The sequence below is a fragment of the Lolium rigidum genome, chromosome 7 (assembly GCF_022539505.1).
Source record: "Lolium rigidum isolate FL_2022 chromosome 7, APGP_CSIRO_Lrig_0.1, whole genome shotgun sequence".
Lineage (NCBI taxonomy): Eukaryota > Viridiplantae > Streptophyta > Magnoliopsida > Poales > Poaceae > Lolium > Lolium rigidum.
Genome location: NC_061514.1, coordinates 225,792,246 through 225,813,506, shown reverse-complemented (window position 1 = coordinate 225,813,506; position 21,261 = coordinate 225,792,246). Strand labels below are relative to the sequence as shown.

The following is a 21,261-nucleotide window of genomic DNA, read 5'->3' as shown; positions in this document are numbered from 1 at the left end:
GAAAAAATCGTCGTAGGACTTTGCCGACGCGGTTTCCTACGTGAGAACCCATATCGTCGGGTTAGGCCCATAGGCGACGAAAAAATACCCCTTAGCGGACGATTTTGAGACGTTGTCTATCGAAGGTCGGGTTAGGCCCATAGGCGACGAAAAATACCCCTTAGCGGACGATTTTGAGACGCTGTCTATCAGAACTTTTCTTGTAGTGCGAGATTGTTTTGCCCCTCTCAGAGCCCTTGCATGCCCGGGTAGTATTAGAACATTTATAGGAGAAATTTTACAACTTAACATAGAAATAAGCCATAATTCTAGAAGCCCAAAAGAATAGGAGAAACTAGCTTCTAGGAGCTTCTACCCACCACAGTTTCTCCCCACCGAAACTCAGAAGCTGGCTTATGCATAAGCAGAAGCCCAAAAGAAGTCACCCTTAATACGCGAAGAGGGAGGGCTCTCTTTTCTTTCTCCGCTTTCTCTCTCCAGCCCCTCTTTTGAGAGTCGTCCTTTCTTCTTGACTCCACTCTCCTTCTCCTCGGCTGGCCGGAGTGAGTTAAAGAAAGGAGGTCGGCTCCTCTTGTCCATAGTAGTAGTAGTTGTAGAGGTAGTTTTTTCTAGTTCTAGATCTAAGTATTACCCATGTGGAGACTGGCGAGATGCCATTGGGGACTTCGACATCGCCTTCAATAAAGTTTGATTTGTGCTCTCCAGATCGAGGCAGGGAGATCGATCTTCCTTTTTCTTTTCGCCATCAAGGTGCTGGTCAAGAAGAGGAGTACTGGTCTGTTGATGTCCTTCGTAGACCTGTGGAGCGGGCGGCAATCTTCGGAAACACTCTCTCAAAAGATCATTACCAGGGGACCGATGTTGGCAATCACGCCTTGCCCTAGCATCTGATGGTCGAAGGGCGGCTCTGCTCCAAAGTTTCAACCTCCTTCTGGAGGCCTTTCTTCTCTGACAGGCGCCAGAGCTCGCCATTGCTTCACCCCCCAAGTGGTTCGTCCCCGGTGGTGCAGTGATGGTCAGCGAAGTTGGTTCTGCATCGCCAACGAGAGTATCGTGAGCATCCTCCTCTCTGACCTTGGCGCATCTTGTGCCTTGAGGTTGCTGACGTGCGGTGGTGGAGGAGCCTAGGCACCTGATTGCTTGAAGATTTTTAGTGCTACAGTCCTTTTTGTTATATTAGAGGCCTTATCTTTAAATTGTAGGTTTTCCAGGGCAATAGATGCTAGAGGGTCTATTTTTAAATCTGTACCCACCGCTTTATAATGAAGCTTCTGGGCCTTTCCAAGCCGCTTTCTATTAAGAAAATCCACTACTTTATAATCTATTTTTTTTAGAAAACACACTATGGCTCCTAGTGTATATATGCATCTATTGTCTCAAAAGGATATTTCACGTCAACATCCATATATTTTATGTCCGGGTAGAACGTTTCAGGGAAAAGGAAATATTTTTTGTGACATGTCTAAGAAGACAATTTCCGATGTTCATTAATTATCCACGAGACATTTTTTTATAAGAAACACCTTTATATTGCTTTTATCTTACTTTTTATTTGCTGCACTATTTTAATTCGAAAATACAAAAATATTTACTTATCTTATTTGCATCCAAAACCCCAAAAACAATCAGCCTTTTTACTATTTTTTAGTTACTTTATTTTGTCTAGTTTTACATATTTTATTACTACTTGTGTTATAGAGTTGGGAACACAAGACTTTATTTTACATTGCAGGATTGCTAAAAGAAGAGAGGGAGAGATACCTCTTTGCTCAGTTTCCCGAGAGTTCGAGATAACACTCGAGTCACCCTTGTGGGGAAAATTGCTTCCTAAACTGCACACTCTACACTTGGAGTCCCACCGTTATCAATACTTCATTTACCCTTGAGTTCATCGATCTTGATTATTACTCTTTGGTTCATGGTAAAACCTAGGCGGCTAGGGTCGCGTGGAGGAATTTGGCTTCCCCATGGAATGTTTTGGGGGTTTGGAGACTACCTTAAAGTCTACCACTAGTCAGTGAGTTATTCATATGCGGAAATATGAGTGAGCCTTTCATGGCGGTGGGAAACCCTTCGTGGGATCCCAACCTATCCAATGTGGTGTACCTTCCTCCCAAAGAAGGGAACATGGGAAGACATATTCGTCTCCACGTGCCTCGGTTATTTCTATCCGACTTGTGTTATTTACTCTTGTGATAGCTTTCGTTTTTGAAGTACCTTGTATCATCATATAGGTCGCCTTACCTACTTTGCAGTAGGCTCACTCATATTTCCGCATAGCCTAGGCTTCCAAAAAAACTTGTAGTGCCTATTCACCCCCACCCCCTCTAGGTTAACCATATCTACCCTTTTAATTGGTATCAGAGGGCTCCTTTTAAGTGCTTTACCTCCTTAAGAGCGATATGGGTTTTTTTCAATGATGAGGAGGATAAGACCTATTTGGTCAAAGAGATCAAGGAAATTCTTGCTCATGAAAAAGCTAAGAAAGACGTTGAGCTTGATGATCGGATTAGCAAGCTAGTGGGATTGTGTCTTAAGGATCTTGGAGATAATACTACACTTGGTGACCCCTCGTCTACCTCCATTGGGAAACCTATATCACCGGATGAGGAGGTGTTTGTGGATCCCACTCATGGGAGTGGAAATATAAAGCCTCCAGAGTCTTATAATCAATTTCATTTTATGTACCCTAACATCAATCTCCTCGTACCTCATATTAATAATTTGGGGCATTCTCCCAACTTTGATGGAACTCGCTTTTCTTATTGGAGAAATTCTATGGAGTCTCATCTTTGCAATTGTAGCGAGGAGCTTTGGGACGTGTTGGTTCGTGGATTCAAGTCCGCCTGTATCTGCACTGGTACTATGATCAGCAAATCAACGCATCGCTCCGTGACAAGATTTTGAGTGCGGTTCATTGTGCTCTTCATGATAAAGTTCGCGATCTTGACTCTGCCAAGGATCTTTGGAACTTGTGAAAATCAAGGATATTTGTTGCGACAAGTTCCAATATGATTTTTATGTGAACGACGAGACCATCAAGTCCAAGATTGTCTCAATGGTTGTGTCTGATGATAAAAAAATGGCCCTCAACTTGCAACTACTTGATGCTCAAAGCAATTTCACCCCGAATGATCTTGTCTCATACTTTGTTGTCACAAAGAACATTGCCAAAGAAGGGAAAAAGGTCAAAGAATGAATTGTATCATTGAATCCTCCCATAACATTGCTTTTAAGGCCAACTTTGTGCAAGCCAAGCAAGATAATGAAGAGATTTAAGAAAAATATGAGATGATCTCAACTGGTGATATTCATGTGGATCTTGCTTTCTTCGCCAAGAAATGGAAAAAACTTCGGGAAGAAGGGGTTGAGTTTCCCTAGTGATAAGAATATGACTTTTTCATTTGTGATGAAGCAACCAACTTCACCGATAAGTGTCCTTATGAGAAGGATAAAGAAAATCCCAAGTATGATAGGGGAGCTAAGCCAAGATTGAAGCCAAATCCCATCAATGAAAGATACAAGAAGAACAAGAGGAGAGAAGGCAAAGCTGTTGTTGATGTCGAATACACATCCGACGAGGAAAGTGGGGATGGGGAGAAGGAAGTGAGTGTAGCCAGTTTGGATCTTGCTGAAGTCGGGACTCTCTTGACTTATGACTACTCTAAGGACTACTTGAGAACTCCTCCATTTCCAAGAACTTCGGCAATTGCCTCATGGCAAGAGGAGCTAAGGGGATCTCAACCTCTTCTATCGCTGGCATCTGTGGTGATGATGATGATGATGATGATGCCGATATAATCACCAGATTGTATAAAGTGAGGTGTTCTCTTCGTGGTCACACTCTTGCTAAATTTGAGTTCTTAATGGAAATTGTTACTTCAGGCGATGAGTCCATTGACTATTTGAGGTCCCATCTTGAAGATTAGAAATGGAGATCTCCTTAAGCAAAACCAAGCGATGAGAAGAACACTAGATTTGTTCTTAAGCAACAAATTGAAACCTTTGAACTTGATAATGTCAAGGACATGGATACCCTTAGATGGCTCTTTTAATGTTCCAAGATCTCGAAGCTTCAAAGAATGAGCTTGAAGTTGCTCATGCTTCTCCCTCTAAGCATCTTGGGCACCTTGAGATTGCTAACAAGCTTTTCAAGGGTGAGCTCATGAAGCTTAGGGAGAATCATGAACAACTTTGGGCCACTTATGAAAGGTTCTTGGTACATTGAAGGACCCCGTTGTTGTTGAAAATATTGCTTGTGCTTCTAACTTTACAATTGACCGTGACGCCTTGGAGAACGACCACAGTTTTGTGTGGAGGCTTATGCTCTTCAGAAACGGTGAAACTAGTCTTAGCTGTCCCTTCTTGAAGGTTCTTAGCGGTTGTGGTGCCTTGGGGAAACTTCAAGATCCTCATTTTTTTCAAACTACATTGTTGTTTCCTTTTTTTGAGAAACAAAGTACAAACGTAGCCGCTCACATACATGCGCATACACTCACCACAATGAACGTACACACGCACACCCTACCCCTATGAGCACCTCCGAAATACTGAGCCGGCAGATTGAATCTTGAAATTAGCGAAGTCACCACAGGCGCCTCGCTGTCGATGGGAACGTCGCCTCCCACAGATATCAATTACACCCAACCTCTGCAACAACATCATGCCCTAATGGCATAAAGGATGCACACAGCCAAAAAAAAGAGAAAATACAAAAAAAAGTCCCGCTAAAGAGATCAAAAACTTGAAACAGACACCACCAAGACAACACCAGAAGATCAGATTCTTCATAAGCGACACCTCCAAAACATTGCACAAACACTATCGTCGCCTGATTATAGATCTTATGTTTTCACCCTGAACAAAGTCCTCACTCTCAAAACAATGCCTTCAACAAGAACATTGCCATGCACAACCAATGAAGGCCAGACCTTATATTTTCACCCTGAAAAATAGAACTCTGAACTTCTCCTATGCAGTCACCCCCGCATACAAGTCACTATTTGAAGTCACGAAGCACCAAAGCCAAGTTCACCTCACCACCAAGATCCGTCCACCATTGCTCTTCCACCAATCTCGGCTTTCTGCTCCTCCACGTAAACTTTGTCTTGATCAACATCTTGATCGACTTAGCTTTATTAGCTATCAATTACGGGTGAGCTTGACGGGTGATGCTTGAAGTGTTGCAAATTGATTATGCATGCTTCAAACAAGTCATTTAAATACATCATGATGGCTCGTTGAAGACCAAGGTATTGCTCCCTTGTCACATATTGCACGGTGTAGGCTTCACCCTCGGCTTCCCTATCGGGACACCATACTCGTTGTGGAAAATACTAATCATACATAGTACAACGAATCCATTTGAAATCAGTCCAGTGTGAATAATTTGAACTGATATCAAAGTTTACATCCATACATTACACATTACACGAATAGAGCAATTGCGGCCTGGTCTACACAGCGATTTACACAAAAATAACCCTTTTGTGAAAGAAAAGCACATGCTGACTCTCCGGGGAAACTATTTCACCCATCTAACCCTTTTATGTGGCGCCCCTCCCACATGCGCCACACCTCACTGTGTGGCGCCATGCGGGCGGCGCCACACGCCCATCCGACGTGGCGCGGTCGACGCTGATGTGTGCTCGAGTCTGACGTGGCAGGATGTGTGGCGCCACTCCCATCGGCGCCACACATTGAAAGTGTGGCGCCGATGTCAAGGGCGCCACACATCCACTTATGTGTGGCCGCACGAGCCCGCCCCAGCCCGACCCAGCCATTCTCTTCTCTATTTCTTCCTCCCTCAAGAACAAGGTGGCCGGCTCTCTCTCCCCCCTCAAATCCCTACTCAAATCTCTTGAATTTCGTCAGATCTGCCCGTGGAGATCATTCCCAACCCGTTCCTTGAGGTAATCTCCTCAGTTCCCCTATTTTTCATCCATTGATTTTGTGTATTTGGTTGAATCTACATGTGAAACCCTAGATGTGAAACTCTAGGTTGATTTGAGGGTGGATTTGGATTTGGTTGGATGTTAGGGTTGTTGAAGTAGGAGAAATGGTAGTATGCTAGGTTGTATGGGTAGATTATGTTGATTATGGTAACTAATGAATACATGTATGTATGTGTTGTTCACATTATGCTAGGGGGATGGAAAGAAAATTGTTCATGTTCATCATGTGGACAAGGATGCTTTCTTGAAGGGAAACATAGAGCCGGACTCGGAAGATGTTGACTTGGTGTTTGACCTTAGCCCTAACTTTGCAGAGGTGGTAGCACAAGTGAGGGTTGAGTTGAATTGAAATGAGCCAAATGATGGTGTTGAGCTAGAGGGAAGACATAATGTGGGGTTTGGAATGCACACCCGTTGGAAGACAATGCGTATCAACTCCGAGCAACGTTGGTCCGTTTGCAAGGAGACGGTGGCTGGGTCACAAGACAAGGTTTTGGAGTTGTTTGCAACCAAGACGGTTGATGCTCGTATTGAGCTTGACGTTAACCGGCGCTCCTCCCCCGTTCAAGCTAGGAGTCCACCACCCATGAGCCAAGAAGAAACCACCCAATCTCCCATTGTTCAATCTCCCATTGCCCAACAACCTCTGTTGGAGAAGGAGTATGACGAGCATGACGATGGTGATGATGGTTTCGAGATGAATGACAACAATGTCGGTGATTTGGATAAATATTGGACGCAAGAGGAGATGGACCACTCCATTCCTTATTCCCGATGCTATGCGTCGGACTCGGATGATGATGGACCCGATGAGAAACTTGATGAGGATGGCTTGACGGCTAAGGAAGCCGAAAGAGCCGAGATATTCAAGAAGGTAACCGGATGGGATATTCGGATACCAGTGTTCCGTGATGTTAGTCTTGTGGATGGAGCTGTGGTTGATTGTGGCAAAAGTTTACTTCTTGGAGCTAGGCCAATTTCCAAGAGAGATGTGGGTGGTAGGACGTCTATGATCTCTAAAGGGCTCATGTTTGATACCTTCTTGGAATTGAAGATATGGTTGAAGGAGTTCTCGATTAAGCATCATCGCCCTTACATCGTTGTGCAGTCGGACTTGAAGAAGCGGTACACGCTAAAATGTGCAGATAAAAGGTGTCCATGGGTTGTCCGTGCAAGACCTTTCAAAAAAGGGCCCGCTTGGCACATAACAAGTTGTGTAGCCACTCACATGTGCCGGGGGCCGAAGCTTGATGGCAAGGATGCGCAGCCGGACCACCATCAACTCACATCCGAGTTCATTGCATACAAGCTCTTGGCGGAGATATCATCACTTCCAACCATGAGCATTAAGTCCGTGCAAGATAAGGTGAAATCCCGGTTTGACTACGACGTCCAGTATGGGAAGGCATGGAAGGCCAAACAAGCCGCATTCAAGATGTTGTACGGTGATTGGGAGGAAGCATACAACTGAGTCCCTAGGTTGTTGATAGCGATGGCCGCTACTAACCCGGGCATGGTGCATGTGGTGGAGCCTTCTAGTACCAAAATGACATTGCATGATGGTAAAAGAGTGAGGGTATTTCACCGTGCATTTTGGTCATTCGAGCAATGCATGAGGGCATTCGAACATTGTAGGCCGGTCATGGCCGTCGATGGTACCTTCTTGACCGGGCAGTACAAGGGCACACTATTGGTGGCAATAGCAAATGATGCGAGCAACCGCTTAGTACCATTGGCTTTTGCATTGGTAGAGGTTGAGAATAATGATAACTGGGAATGGGTTTTCCATATATTGAGGACGAGGGTCATACCACCCTCAAAGGATGTGTGTGTCGTCTCGGATCGTCATCAAGGAATTCTCAATGCGGTGGAGCTTCACATTCCCGGGCATGCTCCCTTGCACCACCGATGGTGCATGAGGAATTTCTGTGCAAACTTCTACCGGGCATGCAAAAACAAAGAGTTGTCTAACCTTCTTCAAGATTGTTGCCTCGCTTACTCCGAGCGCCGCTTCGCAAACCTATACAACGGCTTGCTGAAGCACAAAGACCTCAACCCGGGTGGTTTTGAGTTTCTTCATAGGCACCTTATATTTAACTCAAAGTGGGCACGAGCTTATGATGAGGATGAGAGGAGATATGGTAAAATAACAAGCAAATGGCTGAGTGCTTCAACAATGTGCTGAAGGGTGTCCGTGCATTGCCCGTGACGGCAATAATTCAATACACCCTTCTAGAAGTTGAATGTCTATTTCCAGAACTACACCGAAGAAACGGAGAAGGAAATTGCTAAGAACTGTGAGTACCCAACGAAGGTTCAAGAGTTCATGGACTTTCAGGCGAGGAAGGCGGACTCCCAAACGGCTACATGTTATGACAATGTTGACTGGGTGTATCAAGTGAATGAGCCGGGAGGCACCACACAAGGTGGTGTCCAACACGGAGGCCGGGCTTTTCGTGTGTCCCAAAAGACAAGTGAATGCACATGTAGGAGGCCATCTTTGCTTCATTTGGCTTGCTCCCACTTGCTCACAGCGGCATGCACTAGACGTGTGGACTACAATAACCCGCTCACCATTCGGGAGTCCGAGTTCTCCATCGAAGCCACAAAAAGGACATGGGCTCCAAGGTTTTGTCCCTACTTGGACCAATCACAATGGCCGGAATATCATGGAGTGTAAGTTTGGCCCGATCCGGAATGGAAGGTTGTGAAATGTGGAAGAAAGACAAAGAGGTATCACGGAGATATGGATAGATGGGGTCATTCGGGAAACAAGTTATTCCAAGAGGCTCGCGAGCCAACTAATTGTGGATCATGCAATGGTAAGGGGCACAATAGAAGAAAATGTACATCCGGCAAAAAGTCTAAGGGGAATGATGCTAGCACAAGCCAACAATCAAGTAGCCAACAAGCTTCAAATCAACCTCCAAGCCAACAAGCTCCAAGCCAACAAGCTCCAACGCAACAAGGTCCAAGCAAACAAGCTCCAACGCAACAAGTTCCTTCGCAACAAGCTCCAAGGCAACAACCTCCAACTCAACAAGCCCCATGGCAACAACGCCCACGGCAACAAGCCCCAAGCCATCAATCACAATGGCGACAAGCTCCAAGGCAACCAAGGATTCATGTAGGGCTTAGTAGAGGTCGCCATGGTGGACGTCGGGGTACTAGTATGCTAGGATACCTAGCGGGACCTTATCCGTATGTGTCTCCAATATATTAATTGTTTTATACTTTCTATTTTCCTATTCCGTGACTAACTTTGGTTTTTTCAATTTTGTTTTCAGGTATGGCAACTCAACCCACCAAGGGGAAGGAGGCGTGGGAGGGCAATGAGAAGGGCGAGTCCGTTTGGGAGGAGGCTGTGAGGACGGTGCGGAAGAGGGAGAAGGAAGAAGTTGCGAGGAAGGAGAAGGAGGAGCACGAGAACAAGATGGCCGAGCGTGCCCGTATGCAAAGGGAGTATCAGGAATACATATGGCGCGAGAAGAAGAGGAATGAGAAGATCAAGGCCGAACGGGAGCGTCTATGGAGGGAAAAATTCCAGAAGAACTGGCAACTTGCTCAAATAGCGAGGGAGATGGCCAATAGGATGCACCTAGAGGAGGTGGCTAAGGAGGCTGAGCGTATCAAGGAGGAAAGATCTCAAGCGAAATCTTCAAAGACGGAGGAGCGCCACCATATCTTTGACTCGGTGGTTCGGTTAACTCGTGACATAAGGAAGAAGGAAGAACTGGCTGAAGAATCTAAGAAGAAGAAGACGAAGGGGGAGGGGGCTTTGCCATGCAGTGATGTCCCTTTGGCTATGTTCTTGTTGTCGAACCTTTATGTTGTCGAACCATAATGTTGTGTGAATCTTGATCTTCTCGAACCTTCATGTCGTTGAACCTTATTGTAATTGGAACCTTGATGCCGTCGAACCATATGTGTTATTTGAACCACTATGATGTGTCCTACATGTTCTGTGCAATGTTGTATTCAAAACTGTTGCAATATGGTAGAATTTTTCATGGTTTAGCACAAGTCAATGTGTGGCGCCCATGGCATAGGTGCCACACTGCACTGTGTGGCGCCCATGGCGTCGACGCCACACATGTCAACTTATATCAACTTATATGTCGAAAACATCCAGGGGCTCCGGACGCTTAGTCCTTAACCGTTTTGGCGACCCTGTTTGTGTGGCGCCCTTGTCTTCGGCGCCACACAAACAGGGTCGCCAAAACGGCTAAGTCCCTGGGAAATTGTCTTACAGTATGTTCTGGGCAAACATAAGTGGATGTGTGACGCCCTTGGCATCGGCGCCACACTTTCAATGTGTGGCGCCGATGGAAGCGGCGCCACACATCCTGCCACGTTAGACTCGAGCACACGGATGGGCGAGTAGCACAGCCCGCATGGGCGCCTCACAGTGAAGTGTGGCGCCGGTAGGAGGAGCGCCATACAAAATAGTTAGATGGGTAAAATAGTTTCGCCGGAGGATCAGTTTGAACTATATTTCCAGAAAAGGGTTATTTCTGTGTAAATCGCCGATCTACACCATGCCTCGGAGGATGACAAAAATATGGTTGCGTTTATCAATTGATACAAAGACCGAGAATCTTGCCCTTTTCCAACCGGGAGTCGTGAGCGCAGAAGCACCTTTTTAATTCCTTCGTGGCTTCGTGCACGGCGAAGCACATAAAGAGAAGCTGCTGTTTATCGGGCCTCTGCACTTGCTCCTTTGGCAGATCTGTGTGATAAAGGACTAACGTACAGAATCAACGACGCAGGAAAACACATCCTTGCGTCTGCGGTACTCGTTATATAATTTACTATCTCCTGCTTGCTACGGCACAGATTTGGCAGAGAGTCAGCTCGCAAATCCCGGCCATTTACTTGGCGGTGATCCGTCCTTCCATCATCGACAGGCTACAGAAAAACCATCATCGACAGGCTACAGAAAAAGACGCCACGGCGAGGTACAGGATCGAGCGTACGTATTTGCAGATGCAGCGCCGGGCTTCTTCAATATTTGGTATAGGTATATTAGGTAGTCTAGGATTTGTAATCTCTACCTACCATATCTCTACGAGAGCTATCTTAGCCTCCAAATCTGTACCACTATATATACTCGTCCGAGAGGCTCAATACAACATCCAACATATTCCGCAATCTCTCTCCCTCTCTATCCTTCTGCATGGTATCAGAGCGGCACGCTCCTTGACCCAGCCGCCGCCCGCGCTTCCGCCCGCGCCGCCCCCGGGGAGGTCAATCTCCATGGCCTACTCCGGGGGCCGCGCAACCCGTATGAGGGTTCGTCCGCCGATCCGTTGATCCGCTGCCCTCGAGTCCTTTTTTCCAATCTGTAGATTGGTTTTCTTTTTTGCGTCGCCGGTCGCTCGACCGGCGTTTTCTTTTTTGGTTTACCGATCATAGATCGGATTGAGTCGTCCATCGCCGTCGTCCTCTTGCGCCTCTACTCCGACAACGGCATCGACCTGCACCGGCCATCAACCGCACGCCACAGCCGCACACGCCGCACACGGGGCGCCCCTACGTGCATCGCAGCAAGCTGTTCTTGCTCGCGCGGTCTCCATCGCCTGCCCGTCTTCGTCGCCATCGACCGGGACTACATCGACCACGCCGCCATCGACTCCGATCTGCGCGTCGTCCACGCCATGGCGCGTATCGCGCCGCCGTCGGTCTGATCAACCGACCTCGCGCACGTCTACGCCAAGCACGTCCCCGAGCACGCGCCTACCACCGATCGAGCATCGGGGTGCCGCTGCGTCGCCCCTTCGGGCCGCAGCGCTGCCGCCTTTGGTCCATGCTACCGGCCTCCGACGCGCCTTCCGAGGCGTGTACGTCGCTGGTGGTCTCCCGCCGCTGCACCGACTCGCGCCCTGCAGCTACACCGGCCCCTCGGGCCGTGGCATCACTGCGCGCGGTCACCTTCGCCGTCCCCCCGCGCATCGCCGTCCGAGGCCACCACAGCGTCGCCTCTTCGGCGCGGGTCGCCTCTGTCTGCGCATGGTCTTGGTCACGCCGCCGAGTCTTCCTCGCCAACCTCGTGTACCGCCGCCGCGCCTCCACCCCAGGTCGCCGCTGGGCTCGCCAACCACTCCAGGTCGCGCTGGGCTCGCCGACCACCGCAACGCCCGTCTTCTACGTCTTCGTCCACTACATCTCCGCCGCCAGCGTCCTCGCATCTTCCCCGACTACGACACCTGCTACTCTACTCCGACAACCGTCGTTGAGTCTTCCTCTGCTAAGTCTACTCCGACATGGCGCGCCATTTGTACTGGTCCGTCCTACGCATGCACGGTGCTGGCAACACGGCCGCGTGCCTTCGTCCCCGATGCGTCCCCGGGCCTGGCAAGCTCGGATCGGCGCCTCGCCTTCCTCGAATTCGTCTTGCGTACTCGGTTCTGGCAAAACCGGGCTATGCCTTCGTCCCTGATGTGCGCCTAGTTCTGGCAAAACTAGGGCAGCACCTCGTCCTCGACGACTCAGACTGCATCGACTTCGGCATCGACCATCTCCACGACTGCCTCGACGCGTCTCCGTCACTCTCCTCGCACACCACCTCGCCTGCGGGTACATCGACACCGGTACCCGGCCACGACATCGACCACGACATCCCCTCGCGCGGCTACCCCGACCAAGGTTGCAGCACCCACGCTCTCGGCTACCTTGACATCGGCACAAAGGGCTATCACCTCGCATGAGCACCTCGGCTTCTTCTACAGTCCAAGCATCTGCGACGCAACTCCGTCCACGACGCTCCCGCTACGACTGCGGGGGAGTGTCAGCCCGTTGGTTCCTACCTTCGGCTTCTCTCCAGTCTGACCGTCCGCGACGCTACCGTTGTTCACGTCACTACCGCTACGACTGCGGGGGAGTGTTAGAGATATATTTGGTATAGGTATATTAGGTAGTCTAGGATTTGTAATCTCTACCTACCATATCTCTAGGAGAGCTATCTTAGCCTCCAAGTCTGTACCACTATATATACTCGTCCGAGAGGCTCAATACAACATCCAACATATTCCGCAATCTCTCTCCCTCTCTATCCTTCTGCAGTCGGTTCGTTTTATGCGCGCCTCCCCCGATCGAGCATGAAGGATTGAAGGAAAGAGGTATGTACGGCCGTACAGCAGATTAGCAGTGTAAATGGTGTGCCAGTGTCGGTGCCCCAGTTGATTTTTTTTTCAATAAAGTTAATAACAAGATGATATTAAATACACCTGGCCTCTGAACCAATTTCAACTGGCCCGGTTGATTGCGTTTAGTTTTGCTTGTCATCCTTAGGGCATGTCGACTGGCCCGACTAATTGAGAACTAACTTTTCGAAATCGTTAAAAAAATGTCGACCTTCTTGAAGGGAAGACACAACCCGACCTGTTCGAGAGGACTTTTTCGTATGAGATGGACACTGCTGAGATGACCCAACCCAGCCTAACAAACATCAAACTGAGTGGTGAGCTATGTTAGGATGAGAATATCTGGATTCATCAGCCTACCAAACAGACCCCAACACCCATAACTTGCAAGAACGTGGGCCGAGAGAGGAGGTGATATGGATGGCCCCCACTTCCGATACAAAGTCCAATGGGCGCATCGTACGGGACATAGTACTGTCGGGTACGAAGGAAGCTGCTGCGTGCCGGGGCAGGGCAGGGCGGGAAGAGGAGATACCGCTGCAGCGGATAAGCGTGAGATACGATCCAGACCGACGGCGATACGGTTCAATGAGATTAGGTTCCTGCCCCGCGCGCGCGCGGCAACCGCACGACAGCGCGATCAGAGAGAGAGAGAGGGGGGGCAGGAGGTGGCCATGAACATTCACTCACATGATCCTACAGCGGATCACAGGCAGGCAGGGGTAGGGGAACCGCGGCTGTCCTCGCGCGCGGCATGCAAGCAGCAGGGCGTCGTGAATTGATGCCGATCATCATCATATATTAATAGCGGAATACTCCGTATCTGATACGATGGATCATGATATGAGATTTATATATGAATGAATGAATGCGAGAGATACTACTGGCGCCCGAGCGAGCGAGCGTGCGTGCGTGCGGCGAGGGCGGCGTCCACCACCCACCACCGACTCCACGGCCGCGGAAAAGATTTTACGTACCGCCGCAGCGATCTCTGACCCGATCCGCCGAATCAATCAGCTGCTTCCTTGCCGTGCTCTCTGATCCCCTTTATATATAAGCAGCGCCACACCGCCACCTCAGGTCTGGATCGATTGCTTTCGTGTTGATTACCTTTGGGGGAAAGAGACACGCACAGATAGATCGATCGATGGAGGTGACGGCGGAATGCGGACGAGGTGGAGAGGGTTGCTGCCGCGCCGGCGGTGAGGAGGCCAAGGAGAAGTACTGTGCCAAGGCCGACAGGACGGCGCAGGTGGTGCCTCTAGACGATGCCGCGGCCCAAGAGGTGATGCCGCCGTACGTCATGACCGTCGACGACAGCTCCGTCGACCGCGCCCTAGTCACCGCGCTGCTCCGACGATCCAAGTACCGAGGTACGTACCTAGCTAGTAGTTCTGAAATGTGCGCTGTTTCGTAGTACAAAAACGCTAATGTTCAGTAATTAGGTTAGTTAGGTCCCCTGATTCTTTCTTTCACCTAAACACAGAGGATTGCAAAGAATAAGGATTACCATTTTATTGTTAACATTCTTGGAGGTTGCATTGCCATGCCATTCCAATCTTCTCTTCTAATGTGCCCCGTGTGTGTGTGCTGGTGCAGTCACTGCCGTGGACAGCGGCAAGCGGGCGCTGGAGATGCTAGACTCGGTATGTATTGACACATCTGCCACGCATTCTTCTGTAATAATAGATTCGATTCTTTCTTCCATCGATCAAACCTGTTTCTGTTGACCTTGTGTAATCGAAATGCCGTTCTTGATCCAGGAGCCCAACGTGAGCATGATCATCACGGACTACTGGATGCCGGAGATGACCGGGTACGACCTGCTCAAGAAGATCAAGGTTTCTGCCCAGATTTAAGATTTACATTAGCACGCCTATAAGCTCAAACTAATCGCTACTATAGGGACCCCAAGTTTCTCACACGGTATATATACAAATGCAGGAATCGTCGGAGCTGAAGCAGATTCCCGTGGTGATCATGTCTTCAGAGAACGTGCCCACGAGGATCACCAGGTCCGTTTTCTCCGGCAACCACCTGATCAGATCCATGATATCTCATTCTTAATTCTGCCTCGCTGCTCTGCAGTTTCGATCTGTCCCGTGCTAGTATAAGACTTGGTTCACATTTCACACCGTGATTCTTAATTGTTTTTCAGATGCTTGGAAGAAGGCGCGGAGGAGTTCCTGCTCAAGCCCGTCAGGTCGTCGGACATCTCCCGCATATCCAACCGGATGCTGCAGTGAAACTCAACGGCGGTGTCCAGTCCGGTCGTCACCTTGTCCCTGGTTGTGCACAGACCCTGGTACGACGTAGGGATCAATCGAGGGAAATCACGAGGAGTGGCCTTGAGGAAGAAGATTTCAATATAACGAGGACCGGACACCTTCGATTTGTTTGAGTGGTGCTTTGCCCGCGTTTACCTCTAGAACCAGCTGAGATTAGTCGTAGGCCTCTAGTTTAATTGTTTTTTAGGGAGTGTCTACTTATGGCAAATTAATATTTCCAAGTCTTTGGTGTTGGATGTCAAATTTTGATCTAACAGTCAGTTCACTTTTTTTGTAGAAATCGTGTGGAACTTTATATTTACATATGTGTGCAGTTCTTAGCAAATCCGTTATTTTACTTTAAGAAGAATAAAAATAATTGTTGAGAAATTTCATCCTCAACCTAGGTGATGGAGCTTATGGATTTACTCAAGTCCTCGAGAAAACATTCATGTCCAGAGATATCCTCACAAAGCCATACGTTGCCACCCCATGCTAATTTAAACAGAAGGCCATAGCCTCGGAAGCAAATTTGGTGCACATGAGCACCAGTGCTCCTGGTTTTTAAAATATTTAAAAACTGTATTTCTATGTTTCAAAAAATTATCACATTTATTCCGTGAGTACATACATATGTCATGAATACTCGTGCAAAATTTCGTTAGAGATTGCATTGTATTTTGAGCTACAGGAAAAAAACAAATTTGTTGCTACGTATAGTGGCATATATTTGTCAGAAATTTGTCTTTTTTGTATAGCTCAAAATACAACATATTTTTTTTACGAAATTCACACCGTATCTTCGAAATGTTTATATGTATGTGAGTATTTAATATCAATTTTTTTGGAATTCGAAAAATATGATTTTTAGAAAACGGGAGCACTGGTGCTCATGTGCCAAAGACACTTTCCGCATAGCCTCGCCTTAAATTAATAAAGTTGTTGCCGGCACAGTGATAGAAAGAGCTGAAAACCAGCTAACAAGGAACGAAAACAACAAGCGCATAGAGAAAAAGAACATGACGAACAACTTAAGCTTTGTGTCCATTGTCCGGCCATGCAGTTCGGGCTACAGAGGAAGCGAAGTTGGTGAAGAAGAACACCATTAAGGGCTCGCACCATCGTCGACCTCCAGAGGCCAAGTAACACCCCAGCGCCATCCGTTTCCACCTCCGAAAGTAAGCTCCCTGCTTTCTTGCTCTGGATCGGAGGGCACCGCACCTGTCCGGAGGTAGACCACTCTCCCTGAGCACGTATGGGCAATGGAAGCAGGGGAGGAAAACTCAGAGCACTCGCCGCACCACGCCGCCACCCACAAACATCACCGCCGCTCGCAACACCAACCACCACACCAAACCAAGCTGTCGGGAGGAGACACTGAAGATGCAACCAACCACCGCCGCGCTAGTCCACACACCCCGCTATCTCAAGGCAGCAACTCCAACAAGGGAACGGCGCCAGAACGCCGCCGCCACCCAAACTGAAGCTTTGGGCTTTCCCCCGAGGTAGGTAGGTCAAGTAGGGAGGGAATAGACCTCGATGTCGCCTTCAAGAAGGAGAAACGACGCCGGTAGCATCGTCGACGTCGTGGCCGCCACCATCGGCCAAGGGTTTCCCCCAATCCATCCACCTCAGGCCACCACACCCACCAGCTACCAGAACAAGATCCGAGGCCGGGGAGGTGGACCGAGCAACCATAGGGAGTGGCAGTCACCTTCAGATCTGGAGCCCGAGGCCCGACGGGGAGACCTCCGCACCACGCCCACCGCCCCCTCACCCCCCATAGGGACGAAGGACACGATTTCCAGCACCACCACCCACCACCCGTCGCCAGGTCGACGCAGTCTCCACCATCCAGGGCCGCCGCCCTGGCTTCCAGGACCCGGCCAGGGTTGCGACGGGCACCCCCACCTGGCCACCCAAGCGCCGGCGAGGCCGAGCAGAGGTGGGAAGGAGGAGGGCCGTCGAGCAGCCAATGGCAGAGGCCAGCCCACCACACGGCGGCCTGCCTCAATACCGCCGCTCTGGGGCTCCCGCGTGCAGATCCCCGCCACCCGCATCACTGGCGTTGCAGGGCTTTGCCGGCGGCTGCCTCAGGGGACGGCGAGGAGAAGGGGGAGAGGTGGGAGAGGCGGTGGCTGGGGGGTTAGGTTCCGCCCCTCCTGCTCAGAGGAGACGACGCGATGGGAACCCGTTTTTGTTTCGCCCCACTCCATGCTAATAGAGCGAGCTTTCAACACGTTGTTGTGTATTCCTCAATATCTGCTCGTAATCATTTCGTGATTGGAGTCTTGCAACATACGGCAATGTTACATCAATATGGACTTCATACTGGGATCAACTTCTAAAACTTACCTGCAAATTAGAACAACCAGGTGTAAGTTTCGAGATCTCAAAACATACTAGTATTTGAAAAGACCTAGCAAATTACCTTACTATTCAGTGGAAATTTACAAGGGTCAGTTTCAACTTAATATCTATGTGCATGATTTTTGTTTTTCAAGATTACATGAAACTTATAAATGTGTTTTTTTTTCTAAGATGATCTAGAAAGTTTGTGCGCCGAGAGTTATCTTGTATGCTCTTATTTCCAAATTTATTCATTTATTATTATTATTATTTAATTATTTTTGGCACGAATACTTAAATTGGATTGTACTGTGGTCCATATTTTGAGTTCAGATGTCCTAACATCGGAACATATATTTTGCCCCAACACTAGTTAGTCATCTACAAGACACAGGCCACATATCTATCTACACTACTTAAAAAGGACGAATATGTTTCCTATTCTGCCTACCTCCCACTACGTCAACCTTAGCAATTCCTTTTTGACGCCTTTTGCGTCGGTTAGCCTCGATACGCCCGCGTGAGTGAATTGTTGGGCCATGGCCTGTTAGGAGCGGATGGTGGCCGGAGACAGTAGGGAAGAAGCCATCGGAGAGCAGGAAGACACGCCGGAATCGACCTCGCCGCCAACGGGGACGACGCGGCTGGCCGCGGCGTCACCGGCTAGGCGAGGGATGGAACTCACCGGAGATGGGGACGCCGCGGCTCGCCGCGGCGTCGCCGGCGGAGGTGAGGAAGAAAACTTAGGGCTTAGGGTGGGTGGGGTGCAGGTGCGGGGACCTCGCCGGCGGTAGGATCTTAGGGTCTGGGTGCGGGGTGTAGAGAGTCGGCTGAGTTGGGGGGGGGGTTAGAGGGAGGCCGGGGGCGGCGGCGGACCATCGGTGTGCTGCGGTGGAGGAAGGCGGGGCGGCGAGGCAACGCGTCAGCGTTGCCGGCCGAGGGTGGCGGCAGCGGGGGGAATGACTGAATCGGGGAAGAAGATAAGAGGATGAAGAAGAAGATGTTGGGCCCACGAGGCATTGTTGCGTGTGTCCTGGCGCTCGGCGACGCTGAATGCGTCAAATAGGAGCACCAATCAACCTTTTGTCCGTCTTCGGCGTAGTCCCGCTCCGCACCTGGGTCGCGTCACACACAAATGGGCCAAGCCCAACATATCCATTTCCTTCCCAAGCACCATAACCGCGCTCAGGAACCGCCACTTCCTAGGGTTCGGCCCTGCCGTCAATTTCTTCCACGCCGCCTCCTGATTGTATGCCGCCGTAGGACCATGCCGACTCGATGACAACACTTCTTTTCCTTGCGCTTAGCTCAATCAACAATCATCACCATTCTCCGCCATCATCGCGATTGCGCCTGCCCCCCTGATGGCTGTGAACCTGGCGATGGACGCGGCTGTCCCGGCCAGCTAACTCCGTTGTGCTCCATGACGCGATACTGGATCGGGGCAGTCTCCTAGCATAGGGCCATGTAGATCCAATCCGTCCTCTCCCAGGCCACCTCCTCTGAAACAGATTGAGTTTCTCCAGCTTCCAAATTCGATCCATGTTGCAATCCAGAATCACGTTTTTCCCAGCGTCGGCACGAGAGGAGAGGGTGGCTGCAACCGCTACTTCCTCCGCGTCGGCGGAGTTGACCGCAGCGCCGACGGCTGCGGCGAGGCTGGAGAGGCCTTCCCTAGCCCCTGACTCAGCTCTGGTGACACCGTCAGTAGACCCGACGTGGGTCCAGGGTGGCGGGGCAGCTGCCTCCATGATGGCGGGGTCTTCTTCAACATCTAGGTCGCCACCCCTATCGTCATTGGGGGCACCCCAGCCTGCGTCTTCAGACCGAGTTCGAGCGGGGTCTACGTCGCGTTCTGCCCCCCTTGCCTCGGTCATCGATGCTTTCCACTTCTTCGGTGGAGTTGTCTCACTCTGGTCCCCTGCCTACACACCCCCTCCTACTCATTGGCATGAGCTAAGGAGGAGTGGGAGGTATGCAACAGTGGAGGACGGAGCTGGGGCTACAGACGAGGATATGATGCAGAGGGCGATGCGTCGTAAGGCGGCGAAGAACCTGGATGCATCAGGTATGAAAAGTTCCTCCACGTCTTTTACTAGTTTTTCAGATTCCAAAATTTCTTCTACATTGGGTAGTGTAGACGTTTATTTGGGCCGCACTTCGAAGGAGATTTCGGTTTCGGCCAACGTCTTGAGGCATTTGGAATATGACCGTATTACGGTAATTCCGAAAGCTTCGGCGGGGGCTGGCCTATCTTCTCTAGAGGAGGGGGAAGACGATGTCATCTCAGATGGTCGTCTTCTTTCTACTCTAGTAGGTGGTATTTCGAAGGTGGACTTAGAACAGTCGGGGTTAGAGTCATTTTATGACCTAAAAGCCTCTAAACGGTCTTCTAAGGCCTCTGCGGAAAAGAAGAAGAAGCATAGGTCGGGTTTAGCTATAAAATCTAAGTTAGTTTCCAAATGAATGGCATGTTTAGGAATAGCAGAGGTCTTCGTGACTTGGCTAAGCATTCTCATATTGTCGATTGTTGTAAGGACTATAATTTAGATTTTATTGCTATTTCTGAGACGAGTAAGCGTGATTAGTCTCAAAGTTTTTTAAACCGGTTATCCAGTGGCATAGACTTTGAATGGTTTTCTCGCCCACCTAGAGGTAGGTCTGGCGGCTTGCTCATTGGAGTCCGGACAGATTGTATGGAAGTTTTGGCTAATTCTGATGGTGAGTATCATATCAAACTCACTATTCAGAATAGAGCTGATAATTTTATTTGGAGTCTGGTCACCATTTATGGTGCGGCTCATGACAACTTTAAGGCTGACTTTTTACGTGAGCTTGTGAATCTTGCAAAGGATGATCCACACCCTATTCTCATAGGGGGAGATTTCAATTTGCTGAGATTACGCCATGAGAAAAGTAAAGGCCCTTTTAATGGCCATTGGCTTTTCTTGTTTAATGTTGTCATAGATAGCTTAGACTTTAGAGAGGTTGAGATGGCAGGCCTACAGTTTACATGGGCTAACAGTTTACCTGATCCAACATACGAAAAATTAGACCGCGTGTTGATGGACACCAGGTGGGAGGATAAATAACCGATGGTGTCAGTCCGTGCTCTAGAACGTATTGAAAAACTGTCGGACCATGCTCCCATACTTTTAACTACCGGGTGATGACCCACAAGTATAGGGGGTGTATCGTAGTACTTTCGATAAATAAGAGTGTCGAACCCAACGAGTAGCAGAAGGTGTTGACAAGCAGTTTTGATGAAGGATTCACTGTAAATGCTCACAGACAAGTATTCATGGGGTTTTGATATAGCAGATAAATAAAGTACAAGTAAATAAAATGCGAGAGTAATAGTTGCAGCGAGTGGCCCAATCCTTTTTAGCACAAAGGACAAGCCGGTTTGTTTACTTATGATGACCAAACGTTCTTGAGGACACACGGGAATTTAGTCTAGTGCTTTCGCTTCATATAGTTGATTAATCTTCATTGTTTTGATAAGTGTTGTGTGGGTGAACCTATGCTAATGCACCGCCCTTCCTAGGA

The 21,261-nt window shown here is 49.1% G+C and overlaps 1 protein-coding gene across 1 annotated transcript; it reads left to right on the top strand.

Moving 5' to 3' along the window:
• The first annotated feature begins 14,243 nt into the window (after positions 1 to 14,243).
• On the top strand, positions 14,244 to 15,342 carry LOC124672500 (two-component response regulator ORR5-like). The gene is made up of 5 exons (XM_047208722.1): positions 14,244 to 14,469; positions 14,696 to 14,742; positions 14,860 to 14,937; positions 15,041 to 15,111; positions 15,255 to 15,342. The coding sequence occupies exons 1-5, from the start codon at positions 14,244 to 14,246 to the stop codon at positions 15,340 to 15,342; spliced, it is 510 nt and encodes a 169-aa protein (XP_047064678.1).
• Positions 15,343 to 21,261: the final 5,919 nt, after the last annotated feature.